General features: G+C 38.2%; 2 protein-coding genes across 5 annotated transcripts in view; one reads left to right on the top strand and one right to left on the bottom strand.

The window, feature by feature from the left end:
- Nucleotides 1–226: 226 nt before the first annotated feature.
- On the bottom strand, nucleotides 227–17,057 carry LOC139975611 (spermidine synthase-like). 4 transcript variants are annotated; one of them, XM_071983651.1, is made up of 8 exons: nucleotides 16,663–17,057; nucleotides 7,231–7,315; nucleotides 6,656–6,799; nucleotides 3,606–3,726; nucleotides 3,010–3,102; nucleotides 2,489–2,729; nucleotides 1,781–1,926; nucleotides 227–490 (listed from the first exon to the last, which is right to left on the bottom strand). In XM_071983651.1, exons 3-8 carry the CDS (start codon nucleotides 6,784–6,786, stop codon nucleotides 344–346), a joined length of 879 nt encoding a protein of 292 aa, XP_071839752.1. In that variant the 5' UTR covers nucleotides 6,787–6,799; nucleotides 7,231–7,315; nucleotides 16,663–17,057; the 3' UTR covers nucleotides 227–343. The 4 variants fall into 4 exon arrangements, with proteins under 4 accessions (XP_071839752.1, XP_071839753.1, XP_071839754.1 ...); XM_071983652.1 differs by having other exon boundaries at nucleotides 7,280–7,315; XM_071983653.1 differs by lacking the exon at nucleotides 7,231–7,315.
- Nucleotides 14,307–23,736, top strand: part of LOC139975610 (delta-1-pyrroline-5-carboxylate dehydrogenase, mitochondrial-like) — a 22,633-nt gene continuing 13,203 nt past the window's right edge. The window contains exons 1-4 of the mRNA XM_071983650.1: nucleotides 14,307–14,475; nucleotides 14,673–14,727; nucleotides 18,796–18,883; nucleotides 19,576–19,668. Coding sequence (XP_071839751.1) covers nucleotides 14,687–14,727; nucleotides 18,796–18,883; nucleotides 19,576–19,668 — 222 coding nt within the window. The 5' untranslated portion in view covers nucleotides 14,307–14,475; nucleotides 14,673–14,686. The remainder of the gene's footprint in view (nucleotides 14,476–14,672; nucleotides 14,728–18,795; nucleotides 18,884–19,575; nucleotides 19,669–23,736) is intronic.

Below are 23,736 nucleotides of genomic sequence, written 5' to 3'. Positions count from 1 at the left end.
GTCTTCTTCTTTTACAACTTTGTGAGGACTAAATATTGTGGACGTTGTCTGTACAGTGCGAAAAAAAAAGGCGAAAAATGTTACCAACGACGTTATACACAAAACATATATTGAAGCTAACCTTACCGCAATCCAGTGTCGAATCGTTATGAAATAACGCCCTCATTTTGATGAAATACCGCCCTCATTTGATGGAATAGTGACCTTATTTCAGAGCCGTATACAGCTCTGCCTTATTTGTTGAAATACCGCCATCACCATTAGTAATTTTCCTTTGAAAACAATATGCTGTGGTGCCAATGAGATAAATACGTTCTTTAAATTTCCCGCGTCACACTGCTATTTAGTTGTGGTCTCCATGTAACACACTCCGAAACCATTCTGGTGGAGCCAGTGCTGCACTGTGTACGGAAGAGTTGTAGTAACGCAAGTTGTATTCTGCGACCTCCTTTGCACCCCATTTTCTCACGGGAATCTTAAAATCAGTCTTCTGTCAAATGAATTGTTTGGAATTAATCATTAAGACTGACTGTTTCTGGTTAATAATTGTATTTAGACAATAGTGACCTATCTAGGTCCATAACCCCACCCCCTCTCCTTAACCACCCAAGCGCACCCTTTTATGAGTGTAAAAGACGAATACACGATACGGTTGGCGCAGCCAGACTTTTTCATCAGGGGGCTGTGGAGGAGGGAGCAAAAGAGTTCGAGTGAGGGGACAAGTTTTGCGCGTGACAATAGTTCGGTCATTTTAGGTACTTTTGCAATTTGCCCCATTCTCAAACACGATAAACCATCGTAATGGTACTGGTATGAATGTTTCCCAACCCAAGTGAGCGGTTTATCCCTGAGTTCAATCCGCTATATCATTGAAGGGATAGTCCAACTAAATATATGAACTTGATATATTGTAGGGAAAGTCAAGCGCGGAGCCAGGATTTCATGCAAGGGATGGGGCACACTCAAGTTATTGACGAGAACGCTTTGCGAGAATGCATCTTCGTGTGATCCAGGGGCCCGCCATGGAGACCCTGGAAGCTGTATGGTATGGTATAGACTTTAGAGGCTTCAGAGCTTTCAAATTTTATTCAATCGGCCGAGATTTTAGCCATGTAAACTTTATATTAAAACAATGTGACAATTGCGTTCAGGTTTCCGTCCTTTCAATTGTTTTCTCTTAGGCTCTCATTTTGGTCTGGGTTATTCTTTCAACAGTACAGTTTAAGCGATCTCATTGTCTATGATTTACTATAATTATGTTTTAAATAAATTTGGATATGAAGCTCAGTTTCATCGACTTAGGCTTCATTCATTCAGTCACTACAAAACTGTCAGTCCAGCGCCATCGTTCATCGGTTTATCGCATTAATATGCATAGTCTTTGCAGAGAATATTTCGGTTAGGCCTGTTCTAACGACTGATCAGTCTGTGAGTTCACACGTGCGATGTTGAAATTACGTAATATATCATGTTCCAGCTTCCTGGTAACAATATCGGATTAACTTCCGGGGCTCGTATAGCTAAGACAGGAAGCGATATGATAAGATACATGTACTTAACTTGAGATGGAATTGGCTGTTACTAAGTTGGGGGGGGGGGGGGGACATTTGACATTTCCAACCAAGTAGAAAGAGCTAAAAACATAATAACTATCATCTTTTGCCAAATTTCGGAACAAATGTGATATATTTGATTTGTAGAGTCGACCATAGGCCACGGATGATGGTGATGACTATAGCTTTATCTGATTAAAGGTTTTACGAAAGTTATCTTTACTTACCGGGTCAAGGGAGCAGAGGAGAAAGCCTTGTTCCCCACTAGGATATGTCGGCATCGAACAGACGGCAAAGTCCACTACAGGAAAAATATCTCGGCAGAGAGTGACCATCTTGGCGATGAATTCGGAATGTAACCAGAAACATTCTCCTATGAAGGATATATGTAAAAGACCAATCTGTAAATTGCCGTTTGGGAAGATGGGCTAACCATCTTGTTAAGACGGCAGGTTTCAGAATTTGAAATACATATGATACATACACATACATTATATCACATAAAGGCGGCACCTGCATTCTTAATGATTAATACCAAGCTACGACATATAGCTGTGCCAAAGAGATGGCATTACCAGATAGTTATAAGATGTTAGTGTACATTTGGTTAAAGTGAATATATATTTTCGTCACTACGGCTAGTTGCTGATTTTTAGCCGAGATTTATCGCATGACGAGGGGCGAGTGGACGGATCGAAAATGGGGGGGGGGGGGGGGGGTTAGAAACATTATAAGATTATCATCGTAGCACCGACTTCCCACCAGATTCACTTTTTCAATCATCGCCGGTTACGGTGAGTTTGTAGTTAACATTGCCCGATACAGACATTGCTCTTCCGCATACGTGGTGAACTATTTCATTTTGTTGTAACTGAATAATATATATGTACGACTGAACCCTATATATACTTCACCCATACGCAAAATGGATTTACCCTGAGAGCAGGCGACGCCTCCGGTTGCTAAGGCTGACTTCATGAGTTTGTAGTATTCTTCTCCAAAAAGCGGAGTAGCCACACCAACATTGTCAGAGGAATCAGTAATGATGACGTCAAATCTATTTGTGTTCTTTCTTATAAATTCGAGGCCATCAGCGAAAATGATTTTCAACTTTGGGTTGCTGAATGCCGAAGATGTTAAAGAAGGAAAATGCTTCTTACATACTTCTACAACTTTCTGTGGATGCAAACGGGGCACAAAAGGATAAGATAACATTTAAAAAAAAAAATTGGCCTTCTGAATGGATATGAAAGAAATGATGAAAGTTCATCGACGGTTGACATATGTAATATTTTTTATATCGATTTTGAAGGAATATTCTTACAAACCGGAGAAGATAGAGATAGAGAGACAGAGAGATGAAATGCAGATGGTTATGAACTTTGGTTTTGAATAAATTGGAAAACTTGGGAACATAATTTAAAAGTACAGTTATACCAATCGACAAGATATATACCTCATCTATCTCACACAGGATAACTTCTTCGACCTCTGGATGTTTCAAAACCTCTCTAGCTACCCCTCCATCGCCCCCTCCGACAATTAGTACCTGTATTGTAAATAAACAAAGAGGGGAGGCTGTTAATATTGAGATATGCTACGGTCGAGTCGAACCATTGGCTACCCATTTCAAAGCCTTGTAACTCCTATAAAACTATAGTTGGTAAAATTATTAAAGGGGAGGAGTGGGGGTAGAGGATTCGGAGTCAATTTTCAGTAGATGTCTCAATATACTACCGATATGTCGATGCTCAAGAAAGCATCGGTAAAACTATTAGAAATGCACACGCGTGAAGCGTTGCTTACAATATGCCCACTGCTTATATGATACCTTCTTATTATGTACAAATTGAATTTTTGTATCTATTTTACAGTAAGAAAATCAATTTCACTAGGGAAATGGGGGGGGGGGCGAGGGAGTTTCCTGTGGTCCCCTCTCTGGATCCACTCAGGAGGTTCATCGTGCGGGGGTATGTCAGTTCGGTTATAAATGTTTTGATTTTGGTGCCCGTATCCTATCACGTAAAGCATACACAGATGTGGAGTCTTTACCTTTCTAGGGGCTGGATGTGAATTCATCGAAACGTGAGACATGGTTTCATGGTAAGAGAATTCGTCAGCTTCGGTAAACTGGATTATTCCGTCCAAAACCAGAACATTTCCGTGATTTGTGCTTTGAAGCAAACAAACAAAATAAGCGTATACATATATGTTATGTTAAGAGAGTATTTATTGTGTATACGTTATGTGTGTCTTGGGTTAAGCCTTTATTCATGCTAATGCAGTAACGAGTACACGGTTAACTTTACTGCAAGAAAACATGTTATATTTTACGATATGCATTCCGGCAGCCAGGACGCCTGCGCTAAGACGTAATTTATCAGCGGTTTTGTCCAAAACGCTGCTATACGTTTTCTAACGTTTTGACGGGATAACGGATCTCGTCAATGCATCAATTTTCTGAATTTTGTCATCTTGTCGAGATGGTATACGTAGTAAGTGTGCAACTCGTCAATTTGCAGAAAATTGATGCATTGACGAGATCCGTTATCTCGTCAAAACGTCAATTTTCTGAATTTTGTCGTTTTGTCGAGATGGTAGTAAGTGTGCAACTCGTCAATTTGCAGAAAATTGCTGCATTGACGAGATCCGTTATCTCGTCAAAACGTCAATTTTCTGAATTTTGTCACGTTACCATCTCGACAACTTGTCAATTTGCAGAAAATTGTCGTTTTGTCAAGTTCGTAATTCGTCAATGCAATGTCCCTTCTACGCTTCCGTACGTAATTGTAAATCTGTTGAATCAGTCTATTTCGGGAAATAGTCACCGGATTTCAGGATATGTATATAGCGGCGCAATTCGGGAAATTCATTTCTGAAATGTGGAAACACTGGTCATTGATCGCACCTACCACAGTGGCGGCGGAACCAGGGGGGGGGGGGCTTGGGGGGCTCAGCCCCCCAATGAAAAAGTTGAGGGGCAAATGCATGATAAGCCCCCCCCCCCCCCCCCCAATGTTTACCAAGGCTCCGAACGTGCATCTGCCCATTTTCAATGCATACTTGTCGATCTGTCCGATGCACACGTATACTATATAGGTGTAATAATTTTAGGGCTAGTTATTCGCAGCATAAAACACTCGGGAAGTGCCGTTTCCGGCCATCATGGGGGTTTGAAAAAACCAAAATTTTCTTGTACGCTCCGCGCCAACTGATGGTGGCGCTCCGCTTAGATAGTCTCCACACATTAGCCCCCCCCCCCCAATAATTTTCCCGTTCCGCCGTGCCTGACCTACCATGCCATGATCATGTGTCGCATTGTTTCAAAACAAATTTACTTTTTAACATTGTTACAACCATGTCTGCTAAGAAGGAGCATAAGGCAAGGAAGAAAAAAGTGATGCGAGGAAATTAAATTGCAGCGTTATCCCGCCCGCAAAGTCTTACATTTTTCGCACAAACAAATGGATAAACTGCTCAGAAATATTGCCAATCTAAACAAAATTGACAAAGTCTGCAGTGTCCGCATTGCATCGTAACAATACATACAAAATCCAACGTTATCATGAATAAATCATAATTATCTGGTCTTATTCAACATTCTCTATGAATGATCACAATATGTATCATATTGAGTAAAATATGTATAGGCCTGCATGGTTGACTAGTGTGTATGGTACACTTGTGTGCTCACTCATTTACTATGAAAATTGAGGAATTGTTTCCCTACCAAAATACTAATTTAATTGTATACTATAGGCCTACGAATTGATCCAAAATGTACTAAGTAATTCAACACATGGAACCATAAGTGAAGAATTGAACCAGAATTAAGAATGTAAAGCATGTATTGTTGGTGTTTTCATATATATATAATTACTGTTTATGCGAAATTATTTTGATATGGCGCAGGTTTTATGTTGATGTTTATGGGGTCTTTTCGATACAATATGGCATACGCGATATATCGGTATAGTACAAGTTTTCATGTATAAGAATAGTGCATTGTATATGCCGATTAGTTTAACGTAAACAAGTGCTATAATCTCACATGTATATACGTAACATATTATGAGAAGACTCGTATAATGGTTACTTCACAACTATTTAAAGAGATGGAGTATTATTTAGTTTTAGTGTCCGAGAGCAGGTTTAATTTTTTTCCCATTTCTTTCCTTTTTTTTCATTATTTCTTCTACTTGATGTTACTTTTTCACGTATATAAAATGCACTTTATAAGTAGGCTGTGTCCCTATAAAGTTAGCCTGTATAACTGTATATTGACATAAATAATATCGCCGGCTTGGACGAACGGCAGTTAGGTTACGACGTTAAAGAGGCAGCTTTACATGCACGTGTATGCAGACCGTGAGGAAAATAGATAAATTACACTTCACGTAGCGTGGCTATATTCAATTTAAACTTTTTTTGAATATTTTATCATAATTATGAAATGCAATTTCAAATAGGTGATTTCTCCTGGAGGATAAACCCACCTGAATATAGCCGGCCGTTGGCTCGACCCAACGATCTTCCACGTTTTACGTTTCATTGATTCGTTGGCCTCCGAATTTATCCATTTGACCTCCCTTCCCTTCCTTCCTCTTCCCATCCCATCCTCTCCCTTCCTTTCTCTTCCCTTCCCATCATCCCCTTGCCCTCCCTTCCTTTGTCTTGTCTTCCCATCCCATCCCTTCCCTTCCCTTCCATATTTTATATTTTTATATATATATTTATATTTTATATATTTGCTTGAAGCTAAAATATTGATCATCACTAAGCAAAACTCTCACAAGAATTTTTTTTCTTGCCACCTTCAAATATCATATTTCCACAACGATACTCATTGGCATCTTCTTATACGGTTAGCCAACATGTTATGAAAGGAATAGTTTTTATTTAAGTCCAAAATATATACAAATTAAGTACGGTATACAAATTAAGTATCCAAATTAAGTATACAAATTAAGTATCCAAATTAAGTATACAAATTAAGTATCCAAATTAAGTATACAAATTAGGTATCCAAATTAAGTATACAAATTAGGTATCCAAATTAAGTATACAAATTAAGTATCCAAAATTAATTATACTGAACTGACCTCTTGAACACCAGTATATCTTGATATGGACTCTTTACGTGTGCAAGTATTTCGTCCACTTTCAGACACATCGCCATACCAGGCCATAACGAGTTAGTCTCCATAAACCAGCCATCTTTGATGAGATCCATTTTGAATATACCTCTGCAACAAAAAAACAAAAAAAAGATGTAACGCCAAGTATACACTGACGACATATATACGTAACAACATGTAAAAGGTAAACAAAAATATTTGTTTATATGAAAAACTAGCTTATTAGGCACAGAAATTAGAGAACGAGCAAATAGTTCACTCAGACAAAAGTTTTAAAAGAGCTCTTCATTCGAAGTAAATGAATAACTTCATGCTAGGACCGAAATGTCAAACAAAACGGCCAGAATTGTTTAACAAGAAACGCTGTGAATATAGGCACATGCATGTGACAGAGAATATAATAGTAGGTATATATAGGGCTATATAAAATACGATTGCTTTTTTAAGTTAGAGCTGAAAATTATGGTAATGTATACATATTTATAGCAAAGCTTTTCACTGGTCAAAGTATCGTATGAAAATGTTTTCCTTGCGTTTACCTTTTAATATGAATTAGTTACCGTATTCTCCGAAGACAAAAAGCTATACCTGATGTCGGCTCAACCGCGTGTGATCTCTCTTTGTCTAATAAGGATGAGAATTAATTTGTAAATTCATACCCGCATATATATCAGTAGTTTTTTTTATATATTTTTAAAAAATTAATTATGAAATTTGCTGTTTCATAAGTCTGGGAATAGAAATATTGTGCCGCTAACTAGATGTCGTGTCGTAATTAAATATTGGTATATTTTACCCTTATTACTTTTATTACACGAAGGCAACATTTACCGAGTGAAATCAATACGTATACAACAAACCAGTAGAAAAGAGTCCCATAATGTCAATCAATATATAATGTCAATGATATCAATAATGTCAAGTATAATATAAAATGTCAATATATAATGTCAATATAATGTATATATATATATATATATATATATATATATTTACAACCGAAATCCGTAGCGTAACTCGTGTGGGTACTGAAAGCGTAGAGAATAAACATCGCATCAATATCTATATACGCGTTCACTGTTCTATGCGTATAATCATCCAATAAACTTGGTTCATATGCTGACACCGGACGCAGAACACATTTCGGCTTTCGACCGCGGTGAGTATGGATGCTCTTTCATGGAGCTAATATACGATTTGAACATATATTCCTTTGGTCAACAACCAATTTGGCGAAACCGTTCAGGAAGATTTAGGGTCACATCTGTCTGCGTAACAGCAAAGCGTTAATTTGGGACAAATATATATGTGAGCCATGCAATTTCATCGGCAGCGCCATGCATGCTGACGGAAACAATGGGTCGGGGGGGGGGGGAGTCCAATAATTGAAGCCGGTTTGTTAACCCAGCTTCAATTATCGTATTCAATTAATGGCATAATAGATCCATAAAGTTTATTCACAAAACATATATCAGCAGAGTCAGTAGTGTCATATTTGGCAACGTTACAATTATCAACCCTCCAGTGCGCAGGGATTCTACCTAATAAAACCAAACTATAGCATAATTAATTGCAGTTCTGTGACCTGAATTGATGCAATACACTCCCATCTGGTTGCTCTTCTCACAGCCAGCACAAAAAAAAAAAAAAAACCCGCTCGCATCTCATTTGGTCAGGAGCACCCTGGATGAGGTCACTGCACTCTGTCACTGGGTGTTTCAGTGTGCGAGGGTGTGTGCGAACAAATCTGCAATAACTCCGCAATTTTAAGTCGGATTTTAGCCAAACTTGGTTAACACAGTTGTTGATTAATAGCTGGTATATGTAGGCCTAAATTATTTGGGAACATCTGGGCCCTAAAAAAACCCGGGACCATTTTTGGGTCGGGTGGGCTTAAATTTGATTTCCAACTCAAATGCATGTTTATGGAAATACAGGTTGATCTTACCTCGCGAGAAAAATTAGTATTCAAAGTAACAAGCATTATGGGTGAAAGGTCATGCATTTTACAAATATATCCTTGAAAGTCATGGAAAAGTCAGGAACTTTTGGATCCTCAAATGAACAGTGTGCAAACCATGACTTATTGGGGAACCAAGTAGTTTTCAGCCAACAATTTTGCCTGCTCAAGTTGGACATAGCAATAACTTAACTATACATGGAGGGACAGCTTTGGTATACCTTTCCATTTGTGTGAATTTGGTACTATGTATTCATTTGATCAACTATGATATTGGGTGATGACATACACCACTTTAATGTTCTACTCAGCAAGGAACCATAGTTCCCCTTTTGGGCTCTTGTTTGACCCCCCCCACCCCCCTCCCCAAGTCAGGTTCCTGTTCATGATCAATTTTAAAGGGCTACGGTACTGACTCGTGAAATCCTTTCCCTGTCTTGACCATGGTTGTATTGGAACCGCCGGTTGGGGGCCTTAACGGTTACCGATATTCAGTGTTCAGCCTAAATGGGCACAGTACGGTACTGTTGTGACATTTTTGGCATTCATATACAATCACCATTATTGTCATTATTTGTTATGCTTTGATGTGGAGGAGGATTTAATAAACAACATATCATAATGTACTGGTGTATAACTATCAGACTGCGGAATTGGTCCTGTCATGTATTTTAGACATTCTTTGGGTGAAACCAGCTCTCTCGCTAAATGGTCATGGTGAGTATATATAGCCATGATTTAGTGCCCTAATTGTCCAAGCTATCGGCTACATGTTCGGTAGGATTTGTCATTTTACTATGGATGCGCTACCCTCTTAAGAAAACTGTCTCATTCTGATATTAGAGGGACTGCTTTAAGTTGGTTGTCTATAGCTATACCTGAGTAATAAACAACAGTTTGTAACTTTTAAGTCTAGCTCTTCCACCATGAGTTCAATTACATGTGGAGTTTCCCAAGGGTCTGTTCTTGGTCCTCTACTTTTTCTCATTTATATTAATGATATTCAGCCAACTTCAACAATTCTTTCTTTCATATTATTTGCCGATGACACTCATATTTTTTCAGTCACAAAAATTGACAACATGGCTCAGCGATTGTCAACCAGGAACTAAAAAAAGTATCTGTTTGGTTTCGGGCTAATAAATTATCTTTAAACATTGATAAAACAAACTTGATGATTTTTCGTCCTTACCAAAAAGCAGTCTGTGATATAAATATAAAGATTGATAATCAGCTGATTTGTAGTGTTAGCACTATACTAAATTCCTTGGTGTGATAATTGATAATCATATGAATTGGAAGCCACATATTCATAAAGTACAAACTTATGTTGCTAGAATTGTAGGTGTCATGTATAAAATTAAATCATAAAATAAATTGATAACGCTTTAATAATTCCGCATCTTCATTATTGTGCTATATCCTTGGCAAATTCTTCTTCCAATAAAGTAAACTCCCTCTTTATCCTACAAAAAAAGAGCTGTAAGAATAATTTGTAATGCATCTTATCGTGATCATACCTCCCATTTATTTAGTGAGTTTAAGTTACTGACAATTTTTGACATTTATCATTATCAGTTGGGTATATTTATATTCAAGTGGTGGGAATGCTAGCTTCCAACTAAGTTTTCATCTTTTTTTTTCACTCCTACTAATACAATTCATGACCATAATACCAGACAGCAATCAAATTTATTTCGTGAACTAACCTATTCTGCAACTTCACAACTAACTGTTAGATATACTGGTCCTAGGTTTTGGAATACCCTAGATACCCAGGTCAGTAGTTCAACGTCACTTTTACAAACTACTAAAACGGTCTGTATAGTTTCTAGTTTCTTTCCTATGTTTAGGTGTATTTTTTTTTTTTTGGGGGGGGGGGGGTTGTGTGTGTGTGTGTTTTGTTGTGGGCCTGCAGGCCTCGATAAGCTCTGCTTCTGCCATGTCTACCCACTTCACATCATTTGTATATATCAATTGTTTAATTCCTATGGAATGTATTTGTATTGTATATTCAAATGTTATGTTCACTTTGTTTACGTTATGGTGGAAATAAATAGTTTTCAGTTTCAATTTCAACTCAGTAGTGTTCTATATAGCTCTCGTATAGCTCCATGACCTTATTTGCTCTATATACATCTCCCTATATAGCTCTAACCCCCATATCCTCTATTAGCTCTATAGCTCTAGCTTATATAGCCTCTATATAACTCTAGCCTCTATAGCCTCGATTATATATATATCCTCTATCAGTAGCTCTATAGCTCTACTATTATATAGTCTCTGATAGCTATATATGTATATTTATATATATATATATATATATATATAGAGCTACCCTGCACTATAGCCTCTATAGCCACCGTAGCTCTATAGCTCTCTATATGTAGTTATATAGTCCCACTGAGCCTCTTCTAGCTCTATATAGCGGGCCATAGGCTATAGCTCTAACCTCTATGGCCTAAATACCACATATGGTAGGAATCATGGTGGGTAGGAATTGCCAGTTTTATACGTATGCTATAGCCTCTAGTATAGCTCTATATAGCCCCATAGTATATATACATATCTATAGCTGTTATAGCCTCTTTACCATCAATGGAAGGAATATGTTGAGTAGGAATTGCCAGTTTAATACGTATGCTATATAGCATAGCTCTATATAGCCCCATAGAATCTATATCTCTAACTGTTATAGCCTCTTTAACATCTATGGAAGGAATATGTTGAGTAGGAATTGCCAGTTTAATACGTATGCTATATAGCATAGCTCTATATAGCCCCATAGAATCTATATTTCTAAATGTTATAGCCTCTTTAACATCTATGGAAGGAATATGTTTGGTAGGAATTGCCAATTAAATACGTATTCTATAGCCTCGAGTATATCTATCCCTCACTGTTACAGGCATATCAGGGGCGTATCCAGGATTTTCTAACCCGGGGGGGGGGGGCGCGAATTACTATCTAAGCGGAGCGCCACCATCGGTTGGCGCGCAGCGTACAAGAAAATTTCTGGTTTTGATATTACCCAGATCACCGGAAATGGTACTTCTCGGGCTTGAAAATGACCAACCAGATGTACACTTTTGCCTGAGAACCAAGTATTTCCCTATAGTTTTTTTTCCATCCATAACCTTTTTGAAGATTGTCAGTAGTCACAAATCATGTTCGACCTCATCGCATGTCCTGTGGATGATTGCTTTTGTAGGTGATTCTACGTCGCGGCCCACAATATCCGTCAGGCCCACTTTTCAAGGTTCCAAGCCCATTATTTGTTGAGAATTGAAAATTCACATTTCTCGTGAATAAACTCACTTGAAAACATACCCATAATGTTGCAAAAAATTTCATCTATGGACAACCAATATAGAAAAACCTCGTTGAACCCCTAACAGACCGGTCCAAATTGCACGAGTAGAGGGAAGTGTGATGAAGAATGTTGGTCATAAATTTTGGAAAATTCCGACACAGTTAATTTATTGGTGTAGAAATATTGACACCTCTTATAGCGGCTATTATAAAACTTGGTTGAAGGAAATGAAAAAATAGCAGATATTTCCTTGAACCGAACACTACACACATAGGCGTAGGAGGCTGGGGGGGGGGGGGCTGCAGCCCCTAATTCGCCATTACTTATGTAAAAGAGAGTTTTGACATAATTGGACCTCCATGCCTTTTTCTCCATCTACATAAGACATTTCGTCGTTTACATTAGCATCCCGCGGTACACTGCGCAACTTTCACGGACCGTACGGTAGACGATGGCATGCGATGTAATAACCGACGCTTGCTTATATGATATTGACATTAACATGTTGAACGCGCGCTGCGCGCGCGAAAAATTTTGGATATTTTTTTGGGTAAGTCGGAGAGTTTTGAGGCTGTTCATCCTGGAACGCCAATTTCATGCTCACTAATATGATGTGATATCTGCTGTTTGCTTCAAAATTCGAACAGGCGCGTAGCGAGGAAGCCTGTAGGCAAATTATCTAAGCGTAGCGCCACCATAACTTGGCGCGAAGCGTACAAGAAAATTTTGGCCGAACATGCCTCCCAGATCGCTGGAAATGGCACTACCCAGGACCATTTGTTGGCGCGAAGCGTACAAGTAAATTTTGGCCAAAAATGCTTCCCAGATTGCTGGAAACAACACTTCCCAGGCCTTTTAAGTTGCATCTAAGCACTTTCTATTTTGAAATTACTAGCGATATCATAAACAAAAATATGCTGAAGGGGGGGGGGGGGTGGGCGGTCGCCCCCTTCCCGAAATGCGTCATGTTCCCCGACGACACGGTCGAGTTCGAGACCAGCCATAGTTGGTTTCATAGCACAATTCTCCAATTGTTTAAGGCGTGTATACACACACACGCGTTATGATAGACCATATATAGTATATATATAGATCATGAGTGAGAGAGGAAAAATGGAAACGTCAAAAATGGAGTTGTCGGTGTAAGGGGTAGGGTGAGGCAAACGCCCCTTCCGAAATCCTTGATCCGTCACTGGCTACCCTGTGTATATAATAGGGACCAGCGCTGTAATGATGTCACTGTTCCTCTTTCTCTCCCGGTGTCTTGGCGTTTTACTTCTACTCCCTCTTTTTCTCCTTTTTCTTCTTTTTCTTTTCCCTTCCTTCCTCTCCTCCTCCTCTTTTTTCCCCTCTTTTTTCCTTTTTCTACTATTTTTTTTCTCTCCTCTTTTTCTTACCCGGGGGGCGCGCGCCCCCAACGCCCCCCTGGATACGCGCCTGCATATGGTGGATTTTTTTAAACGGAAGACGGGTGGGGGGGGGGTGGGGAGAGTCAACCCTGTCTTTTGTCCAGGGGATGAAAAAAGGGAACTTGGTTGTTTAACTATAACCCTCGATGGATCCACGCCTGGTGAATACGGCCTCGCTTTTATGTATGTATGTTTATTAGATCCTCCTGCAAGCAGGAACTCGCGAAGAAGCCTGATTGGCTTATCAAAGCCGCAAGCTGGCCGAAGTCAGTCTCTTACATTCATATTTAACGACCATGATTATGAATTGCCAATTGTCAACAACTCTGTAACTGGACGACATACATTAATCTTGGAGTGACTCGAACCGTTTATAGTTTCAGTTTCTCATTGAGATGAATGGACCGGGATGATAGAATATATGCTCAGCATGACCGATGTACACCGTATAAAATAGCCAGAGCGAGGTACTCACCCCCCCCCCCCCCAACACACACGGCTTAATTGTGCCTATATTTTGAAACTTTTGAAACAATGTTGCAACTTTCCAACTGTTCACTTGGAATAGGTCTTCCGCGCATAAATGTAATATTTATGTACTTAACAATGGGGTTTTTAAAAAAAATTATTTGACTTTCCGGGGTTTACTAGTTTACCCCCCCCCCCCCCCCGTTTGTTTTATTCCGAAGTATAGACATACGTGGTTGCGGTTGCGCCAATGTTTAAATTCATACCGGAATCCAACCATGTCCTGGATCCAAATAATGACGGACTGAATCGTTTACCATGACCCTGATAAGTCAAAGGTTTTTCCCAAGACTACGTGTGCTTACGAATCGTAACCATGACTATCTTATTTACAATGAATTATACAATGCATTTTAAAAATCAGCTGATCATGTGCCGGTAGTGGTGCCGTCCACAACACGTCATTTGATTGGCCCCATGCCAGACACACCTCCTTGAGCTAAAAACTTGAACTTGAATAAAACACCATTTTTCTTACTTGGAAATTTTGTTGTTGATGCTGTGTTATCAGCCTATGAAATTGTAAACGCGAGATTGAATATTACTAATATCAAAAGAAAAAACACTGAAACAGGTATTTTTCTTGGTTAGGCCAAATTGTAATTTAGCAGCGCGGCACGCATGGTTTAATATCTTCAATTCCCATGGCACACGATGCACAGAAATCTTATGATTGCCTTTGATAGACTGTACTGTTGGGACATATCCCCGATACGTAAAATTTACATTCGTAGTTTCTAGTAGTAAAATATTGTTTCTGTTGAATTTCAGATTACATCAACAAGATGCTTTCTCGGCGATTTCTGAATTTACGTACCATCCAACAGTAAGTGCGGTTTTCCATACCTGCTAAAGCTTGTTAAATAGGAAATTTATCGTTAGCTTAGGCCTCGCATTGCCTAACTAGTTTTTGAAGGTCTAACATCAGACCTAGCCTACTGTAGCCTAGGCCTGACAGTCACTGATATTTCCTTAGGCCATGGGAAGGATATCTTTACTATAGAATTGCGTCCGAACATTTTTGAAATGGCATGAGGAATTTTTGCTTTACACGTATTGTTTCACTAAGCTTCTATTTATAATCTATGATTTTACGAAATTAGGTTCCTAGTACTAGGCCTAGTTAGCCTAGCCTATAGAAATTTACTATCCTATATTCAACAGAACACTAAATGACAATTGGTTTCAGTTTACATTGCAAATATAGATACAGTTAGTGTTGGAAGAGTGTTGGCTCTGATTACTCAATTTAATTATGCCATTTTGATAATAATAAAACTTATTCCCTGATAGTTTCTAGACAAGATCATTGAGAGAGTGTCCATTTAGGCCTAACCTAGAGCTGAAAATCGTTTAAGGTGCTGTAACTGTAAGTTGTAACTGCAGAAGAGTATGTGTTGCATGTTTTTCGTGTAACTCATATAATTAAGTTTAAATACTCCCATAATACAAGCAATACTATATCATTTCAAGCATTCTGTTTAAATCTTATTTCTAGAACTTAAAGGGTCTATACAATGAATCCGAAAGAAGCATCGCTTGATGGCACCTAAATGTGTGTGCAAATCTTCCCTATAGCAACAAGACTCTTTCGCATCTAGCGCTTGTTCACTTAAGAATTTGATAAACGATGTCTATCAACGAAAAATCCAAATCACTCAACTGTATGTGGTTTTGATATGTGTGGTTCCTCAGAAATGTAATGATCCCAAAATATTTATTGTTCTGTGCATAAGAAACAAACAGTTGAGCAGAACTTCACCACAAAATGTCTGCCCTATCAAGTTCTTTCATACCCCTAAATTGACACATTTGTTGATAAGCTAACTGTAACTTTTGTGCAAGTATACATCCATTGACTCTGAATGCTGTTTGCTTGCTCTGAGCCTCTAACTAAGCTCAGACAGGTCAGGTCCCAGAGAGTAGTAGTATCATGCTGAGGTAATTTTGGTTAGTTTTAAGGAGTATAAGATTTCCAAATCCCTAAAATAGGTGCAAAACTGGGGGGGGGGGTGTTTTAAGCTTTAAAAAAAAACAATTTGATCAGCACATAGCTGAAATGGATTTAAAATCATGAAATATGTAACACTGCCTCGCTGTCGTAATTCACTTCATTATTATACTTTACACAAATAGCTTGGACAAGGTGCATATAGGGGCGGGACACAGTCTATTTGAAATACACATCGAAATGGTTTCTAGCTCTACAAAGCAACGGAGGAGAAGGAATTGAAACAAGACGGCAAATCTCTCTGGTAGATTCTTTCGAAAACTGGAAAGCGTTGAAGGAGGTCGTTGGTTGCAATCCCGCAGTCGAAGTAGCTTAAAAGCCTAGGTAAGTCAAATAACTTTCATTACCAATTCAACTACGGTAAGGCTGTTGATGGCCAAGCTATAATCACTTTGGGCTAGGCCTGTAACGTTAGTTAGGCCTTACTAGTTACATTCAGGTAGTCTTAGTTAGTGTCAGGATACTTGGTTAAAGTATCTGTAATAACAATATCGTGAATATAGCCAAAGGCTTGTCCTGAATATCTGATATGAGCCTAGTCTAGTTGTATAGTCTAGACGATCATGAATTGCAGCCACCACGGTCGGCTAGGGTATTCATCGAAGCCTCAGAGTAGGATCTATGGAATATAGTACTACTAGTTAGGCTAGGCGGTTTCAGTTATTCTCAGTACACAGTATTTTCCGCTGAAAAACCAACTCAAAGATTTAAAATGATGAAGGCCACTATTTTGGATTGGGCGATACTCACTGACAGGTACAGTCAAGGAACAGCCGGGAACCAAGCTCTAGGCAGCTTGAAACTTGTCAAAATGAAACAGAAAACTGTTGAGTATGCAGATTAATTTGCGACAGGTATTACCAGCATGGTCTACGAAAGAGGAACTAACTATAGTAAGGTCGTTTACCCCCAAACTAAGCTAGGGTTCATTGAGCATTTTGAATGAGTGAGCTGAATGGCATATATAGCCATTGTCTATCATTCGATGTGAAAAATATGTTTGTTCTTACAATCAAGATTTGAGAGCAGCCTTAGAGCTTTATATGTAGATATTTGTTAAAATACCCTGTGTGTTGATTATCTGGAGGTGCACTAAAGAATATGCAAATCACCACCACCTGTTATGATTTCTTTTCAGGGTCATGGTGAAGTACTCCAAAGCCACCAAACAATGGCATCCGGTACCTGTGAGAGAGCCCAAAACCTATGGATACATTCTGCATTTCGGGAGAACATTGTGAAAGTTCTGGTAGTTAATCTATGTTCATTCAAACAGGCTGGTAAAACCCTACTGGATGAACCAAGAGTGTCCACTGTCCATAAGCCATCAATGGAAGACTTACAGAGTCTACACTATACAGGATGACTACACGATTGTAACGTCCAGTTCTGACGGCTTTCCAGTAAATAAAGGACCTATATACAGTGTACCTGTAGGTACTATTACATGACCTGTGTCCCAGTAATACTCTGAACTTAGACTTCATGAAATTCAATATTTTTGTAAAATGATGTGATTGGCCACTGTATAAATTTGTCATAAATAATGGAAGGGAGTTATTTTCTGTATGGCTGATGTGATTAATTCGCTCACAAAGACTCACATTGGGTGTTGCCATATACATTCTTAATAGTTCACTAAATTATAAGATAACTTCTCCAAAATAAAACATCATTTGTGGATGTTGTTTGCAACATATGCCTACAAAAAATGTATGGCAAGTTGTTAATTCAATCACACCCTAATATCAGCCTCGTCGTTATTGTAAAATGTTCACAAAATAAAATAAATAGAGGGATTAGGGAATAAAATAAATAGAGGGATTAGGGGCAGGTATTAAACCCAGTTCCCTCTCCCACAATGGATCCATTGCAAGGTTTCACAATAGAAAGAAAGTTTCAGTCAGATCTGGTCAGTCAGGCTCATTACACTGTTCCTGCAGTAGGCTATACTCTGACAAAAAAGATGGTAAGAAAAACTGTACCAATTACTAGGGCCGAACTGGTTGCCGGGGGTAGTTGGTAAGCTCCCCAGCCTTGGCCTCTGAATCATCAATTTGAAATTAAAAAATTAAAAATTTGGAACCACTTGTCAGATCTCCTTTGTTTCTTTTTCACCTTTGTGTTTCTTATATTTTTCCATTTGTAGCTAATATGGGCCTGCCCCGTCCCCACCGACCCCCCCCACCCCCATCTTAATCATCTGCTACTGTGTCACACTTTTGTCAGAAGCAGAATTATTGTTGATCTTTGGAGGGGAAGGCATGTCCCAACAAGATATGTCCCTCCAAGGTGAAGAATATTACACCCATACATATGTCATATTGAATTACCACTATGCATTACATCAGTGAAAATAACTAAAAATATAAGTCAGCTTCACAACCTTTGCACTTGGCCGACCCAAAAATTTATGAATTTGTTTGCCCACAGTGCAGAGGTGAACCTTCAATGTGTGTAAAAATTACCCACATGTCCAACACTTCAAGTTATAACAGGTCATTCCAAGTAGTACATATAACAACTCCCTTGGCATTCTCTTTAATCTCGTGTAAATTTAAACCAATTTTAAATTTAAATATAGGGCTGCTCATAGTTTCAGTACAGCCCACAGTCTCATCAGGTACAGTATAATACTATTCATGTGAAGTTGTGACCCCTCTAGGCTTCGATAATCTGACAGGCCTGCTGTACCCTGCACATTGCTCAACATACATTACAAATTAACCTTTCTAGTGAGAAAATTTGGTTCCTTCTGTCCCCTTTAAGACTCCAACCGAATGATTCTCTCTTGCCCTCTCGTAGAAATTTGTCATTGAGAGTCCCTGGTTAAGTGCATTTTGTATACAAGTTTTTGCATTGACTCTGATACAATTTTTGCAGGTTTCGTGCCCTGTCTTCCATCAACCCCAAGCTCGAACCAATCTTAACTTTTGCCAAGGGAAGCCCAGAAAGAGCTGCAGTCGATGAGGTGAGAATCAAAAACATTACCAATAAAATCAAGTGTATTGAAAAAGATATTTAGTTGTACTGTATACTGCAATAGCCATGACTATCTTTACAAAAAATATGGCAAATTCTGCCATTTGGGTATGTGATACCCAATAGATATATTATACTCATAGGTCGAAACATATGAACTGCAATTTGTTGATTTACTTCGCTTCTCTCTTACCTGTCTCCCACTCCACAATTGCACTTTCCTATCTACCTAACGACACATTTGGAAACGTTTTAGCACTGCGCCCTCGCTCCCTGGGCCACGCCCACTAATTCCTCCTTCCGTATCTACCACCCGGAAGTAACTACACATGTTTTTCCACAAAATTATCGCTTGTGATTTATACAAGTATTTTTGCGTTTTTGGAATTCATCTTTGGATAACTCGATTACTGAGACCTTCTTTCGTCGCTGTACCAAGAAGAACTCATAAGTATCCTTTTATTTACGTAAAATTTATGATTGCATGTTTCTCTCCATCCGTGTGTTTTGTCCGCTTCCTCGTTGTACGTTTTTGCATAAACTGCAAATTGTTGTTTTCAGGTTAAAATAGTTCTCCTAAAAATGATTTTGTTGGTACATTTTACGCTTTCACATCGATCTATTAAAGATTCTTCATCTCTCTCATTGTCTCAACTTTCTTTTGTTCTTTTTATTGTCCAGTCTGTCAAGAGACAATGGAACCATGTGGAGGAGATTCCCTGCATCGTAGGAGGCAAAGAGATCTTCTCTGGAAATACATACGAAGAAGTGGCTGTGAGTATGATGATCACACAGAGGTCAATAGAGGTCAAGATCTTGTTAAAAGGCCCATGTAAACACAATATTCAGAGGAAAATGGACACTTGCATAGATAATGCTATTGGTAACTATGGTGACGACACATGTAGATTTTGAAGAAGTCCTTTTGTTTTGAGTGTTCACACAGACTAATGGTGATTTGAGCTAGGTAGAAATAAAAATGTGAAATGCTGGTGAAGAAAATTTCTCTCAAAATGAGAGGTAACTTGTGGTGACATCTGATGGAAGTTTCGGGGCCCGAATTTACGTTCCTAAGCAGGGTTTCCTGCAAAGGAGTCTGCTCAATTCAAGAAGATCCTTCTTGGATCAAAATGTCACACCTGATAACTTTTACATTTTTACCAAGAAGGGGTTTGTGATGTACTGTAAGTAAGCAGTACAGTATATATATATATATGACACTTGCTCTCTCTTTAGATATGAAAAGTTGAACAGATGATTTCATAAAAATCAATGCATATTGTTTTGATTTGGTTTTTTGTTGGCTTTGATTTGAATTTGAATGGATTAGTAGGTTTGATTTTAATTTGAATGAATAAGTAGGTTTGGATTTAAATGGGATTAGAAGGTCCGGATTTGGATTTTAAGTAGGTTTGGATTTTGAGTTTAATGGATAAGTAGGTTTGGATTTTCATTTGAATGGATTAGTAGAGTATTTTGTTTCGAAAGGATTAATAGGTTTTGATTTTAATTTGAATTAAAATTAAAAATACAGTACATACTATCACATTTCATTTCACTTGAGGATGCCACATGAACATCTTCCTGTTGCCAATGATCATCTTTGCTGGAAAAGCCTGTGTCACATTAAAACAGCCACTAAAAATTAGTCTCGCCGCCATGTATCATTCAAATATTTGCTTCTAAACCTGTAGCGTGATTGATTGGTAAAGTAATTGTTTCCAATGCTTAAAGGGTGTGAAGACTTGCGCAAAAAGAAACGTCTAATGTCTGTAATTTGACATAGTTTCGAATGAGGTGTACAGAAGTGGTAAACACCACCATCGATTCCAGAAAATACACACACAGCTTGCTACCGTCGGTAATTAGACACTAGTGTACAGTCAGTACATACAGCTGCGGTCAATACCCACAGCACAGTATACAAACGATACAGCGATGGACATTTCAGGTCCAGCTGAAGATAACAATGTATCATGTTTCATAACTGTCTGCATTTTGTAGCGACACAGACAAAGCGTCACTTGCAAGCAACAGAAAGTTAACTTTTTCAGATGGCCGCACGTGGTTTGGGCTGAGTCTTTAATGCCTTTAAGGTTGTGGGACTGGCAAGGCTGCCTACACAAATTTTGATAACATGATAAGTTGATAACATGGCTAGAAAATGACAGCCTTAATTCATTAGGTGTGTGTGTGTGTACAGTCTGAGATTACCAGCAGTACTTACCATTCAGATGGTACAGCCAGTATATATTGCTTCCATAAATTTATATGACATACAGAATGAAACTCTATCTGCAATTAACTGTTCACTTTTATGTACATTAACAGTACTTACATAGGTAATATTACCACAGCATATAAAATTTTATATCTCAGACACTGTGATCAATAAAAAACTGTGATATTTCGAAAACCTTCATGATTTTTTTTTTCTGTAAACATATTCGGCGGTACTGGAGATTTTCCCGCTACTTGTTTGCGTTATAACGAAAAAAGAAAACTCAAACGCAGCTGTTTTCTGCATGAAAGGTCTTCTTTTTACTACTTTGCATTTCTGCAAGGCCTACTGTATGAACTTTCCATGCACCCGGTTAGATAGAACCATCTGAACCGGGTCCATGGAAATGCAAATGCAGAAAAGCAAAGTACAGTAGAAAATGTAAATTACAGCAACAAACCAAATCAAAACAATATGCATAGATTTTTATGAAACCATCTTTTCAACTTTTTATATCTAAAAGGAGAGCAAGTGTCATATACTGTACAGCTTACCTACAGTACATCACAAACCCCGCCTTGTTAAAAATGTAAAAGTTATCAGGTGTGACATTTTGATCCTAGAAGGATCTTCTTGTTTTCTGCATAAAAGGTCTTCTTTTTCTACTTTGCATTTCTGCAAGGCCTGTGAATTTTCCATGGACCCGGTTAGATAGAACCATCTGAACCGGGTCCATGGAAATGCAAATGCACAAATGCAAAGTAGAAAATGTAAATTACACAAAAAAAAGAAGACCCTTTTATGCAGAAAACAGCTGCGTTTGAGTTTTCTTTTTTCGTTATAACGCAAACTGTAGCGGGAAAATCTCCAGTACTGCCGAACATGTTTACAGAAAAAAAAAAATCATGAAGGTTTTCGAAATCTCCCAGTCTTTTATTGATCACAGCATCTGAGATATAAAATTTTATATGCTGTGGTAATATTAACTATGTAAGTACTATCATATATTAAATCCCCAGTACTGTCGAACATGTTTATGGAAAAAAAAAAATCATGAAGGTTTTCGAAATCTCCCAGTCTTTTATTGATCACAGTGTCTGTGATATAAAATTTTATATGCTGTGGTAATTATATTAACTATGTACGTACTATTAATGTACATAAAAGTGAACAGACTTTAATTGCAGATAAAGTATCATTCTGTATGTATCATGTAAATTTATGGAAGCAATATACACTGACTGTACCATTTGAATGGTAAGTACTGCTGGTAATATCAGACTGTACACAAACACACACACACACACAAACACGCACACGCATATGTAATGATTTTAGGTCAAGTATCTGTGAGAGCCAGGTTTGTTAGTGCATTGAATACCTTCAGACTGTGAGATTCCCATGAACAGCTCAGCTGCCATTTCCTAGAGCTGTGTTATCAATAATGACCTTTAACCTTCCACTTATAATTTTAACTGTATCTGTGGAATGGAATGTTGAAGTTTAAAAATTTAGCTTTTCACCTACCGGTAGCCCCTGGCAACGGCTACTCAAACTACCTTACCCTTTTGTTTCCACTCTCAAAAGTCAACATTTTTATGATTTTTTTTCACCTGAGCAGAGATGACTTTTTGTACAGAGTAAAGTACAAAACGAGACATTTTATTTTCTAGAGTTTTTTTTATGATTTGTTTTGTTTTTTATCCATGTGCAAGTTATTAAATAAAGTACTGATCAATAAATTCAATAAAAACCTTTATCACATTTACAAAGCAAAGTCTGACTATGTAAACACACATTGGTACATGTAGGCTTATCAACCAGAATCTTTTTGTGATACAGCTATCAATTAAAATATTTGCAACTGTACCCTGTCTGTACACAGCCAATTCACATGCTACTATATAGTATACAATACTATTCATATGAAGGGGCAAAAAATTAACAATATATAGTTATCATATATCATTGTACCATGTAATACCATATGCAACAATATTATTGTGGATATTTCATATTATATTATTATTTTTATGGTACCATATTCTTGTATGATACTATGTGAATCGGGTTGTAACATATGCAACAATTTTATTGTGGATGTATTATATTATATTTTTATTACTGTATGATACATGATTACTGTGTGACACTATGTGAATCAAGTGGTCTACTGTACATACAGTGCACCCACCTTAATAGTACCAGTCGGTCATTACCATATTGAAATGAAATGATACTAGTGTCTGTTCAGTAGGAAAAAACGGCTAATTTACATAGATTTATTTTACAAACTGATACTTCACAGGTGCTGGGAGAGGGGTGGGGTGGGAAATGGTAGGGTAGGGTAGGTGGGAAGGGGGAGGATGGGGGAGGAAAGGGGGAGGGGGAGGAAGTGGATGACTGTACCATGGATTGTTGTTTCTGAAAGCAAGTGTTGGTTTTAGTATCATTGTGGCAACAGTCATGACAAGAAAGGGGTCAAGGAGGGCTACATCTCAAGGGCTATGGGTTAATTAGGGGTGTGGGAATATATTGATGGTGGTGGAGCAGGGGGTGGGGAGGGAAATAGGGGGAAATTAATGCTACAGTAGTGAGTGGTTGTTAATACCTTATTTTCT

Source organism: Apostichopus japonicus, chromosome 11 (assembly GCF_037975245.1).
Source record: "Apostichopus japonicus isolate 1M-3 chromosome 11, ASM3797524v1, whole genome shotgun sequence".
Lineage (NCBI taxonomy): Eukaryota > Metazoa > Echinodermata > Holothuroidea > Aspidochirotida > Stichopodidae > Apostichopus > Apostichopus japonicus.
Note: the sequence above shows the minus strand (reverse complement) of the source record. Positions and strands in the feature narration are given on the sequence as shown.

Bases quoted from the DNA above. Each gene is read 5' to 3' on its own strand.
- LOC139975611 (XM_071983651.1), bottom strand. From the start codon at position 6,786: ATGGATCTCATCAAAGATGGCTGGTTTATGGAGACTAACTCGTTATGG. The intron at 3,727-6,655 runs GTCAGTTCAGTA...TTTGCTTCAAAG, and splicing joins GATATACTGGTGTTCAAGAG to CACAAATCACGGAAATGTTC. The intron at 1,927-2,488 runs GTAAATCCATTT...TATCCTTCATAG, and splicing joins AGGCGTCGCCTGCTCTCAGG to GAGAATGTTTCTGGTTACAT.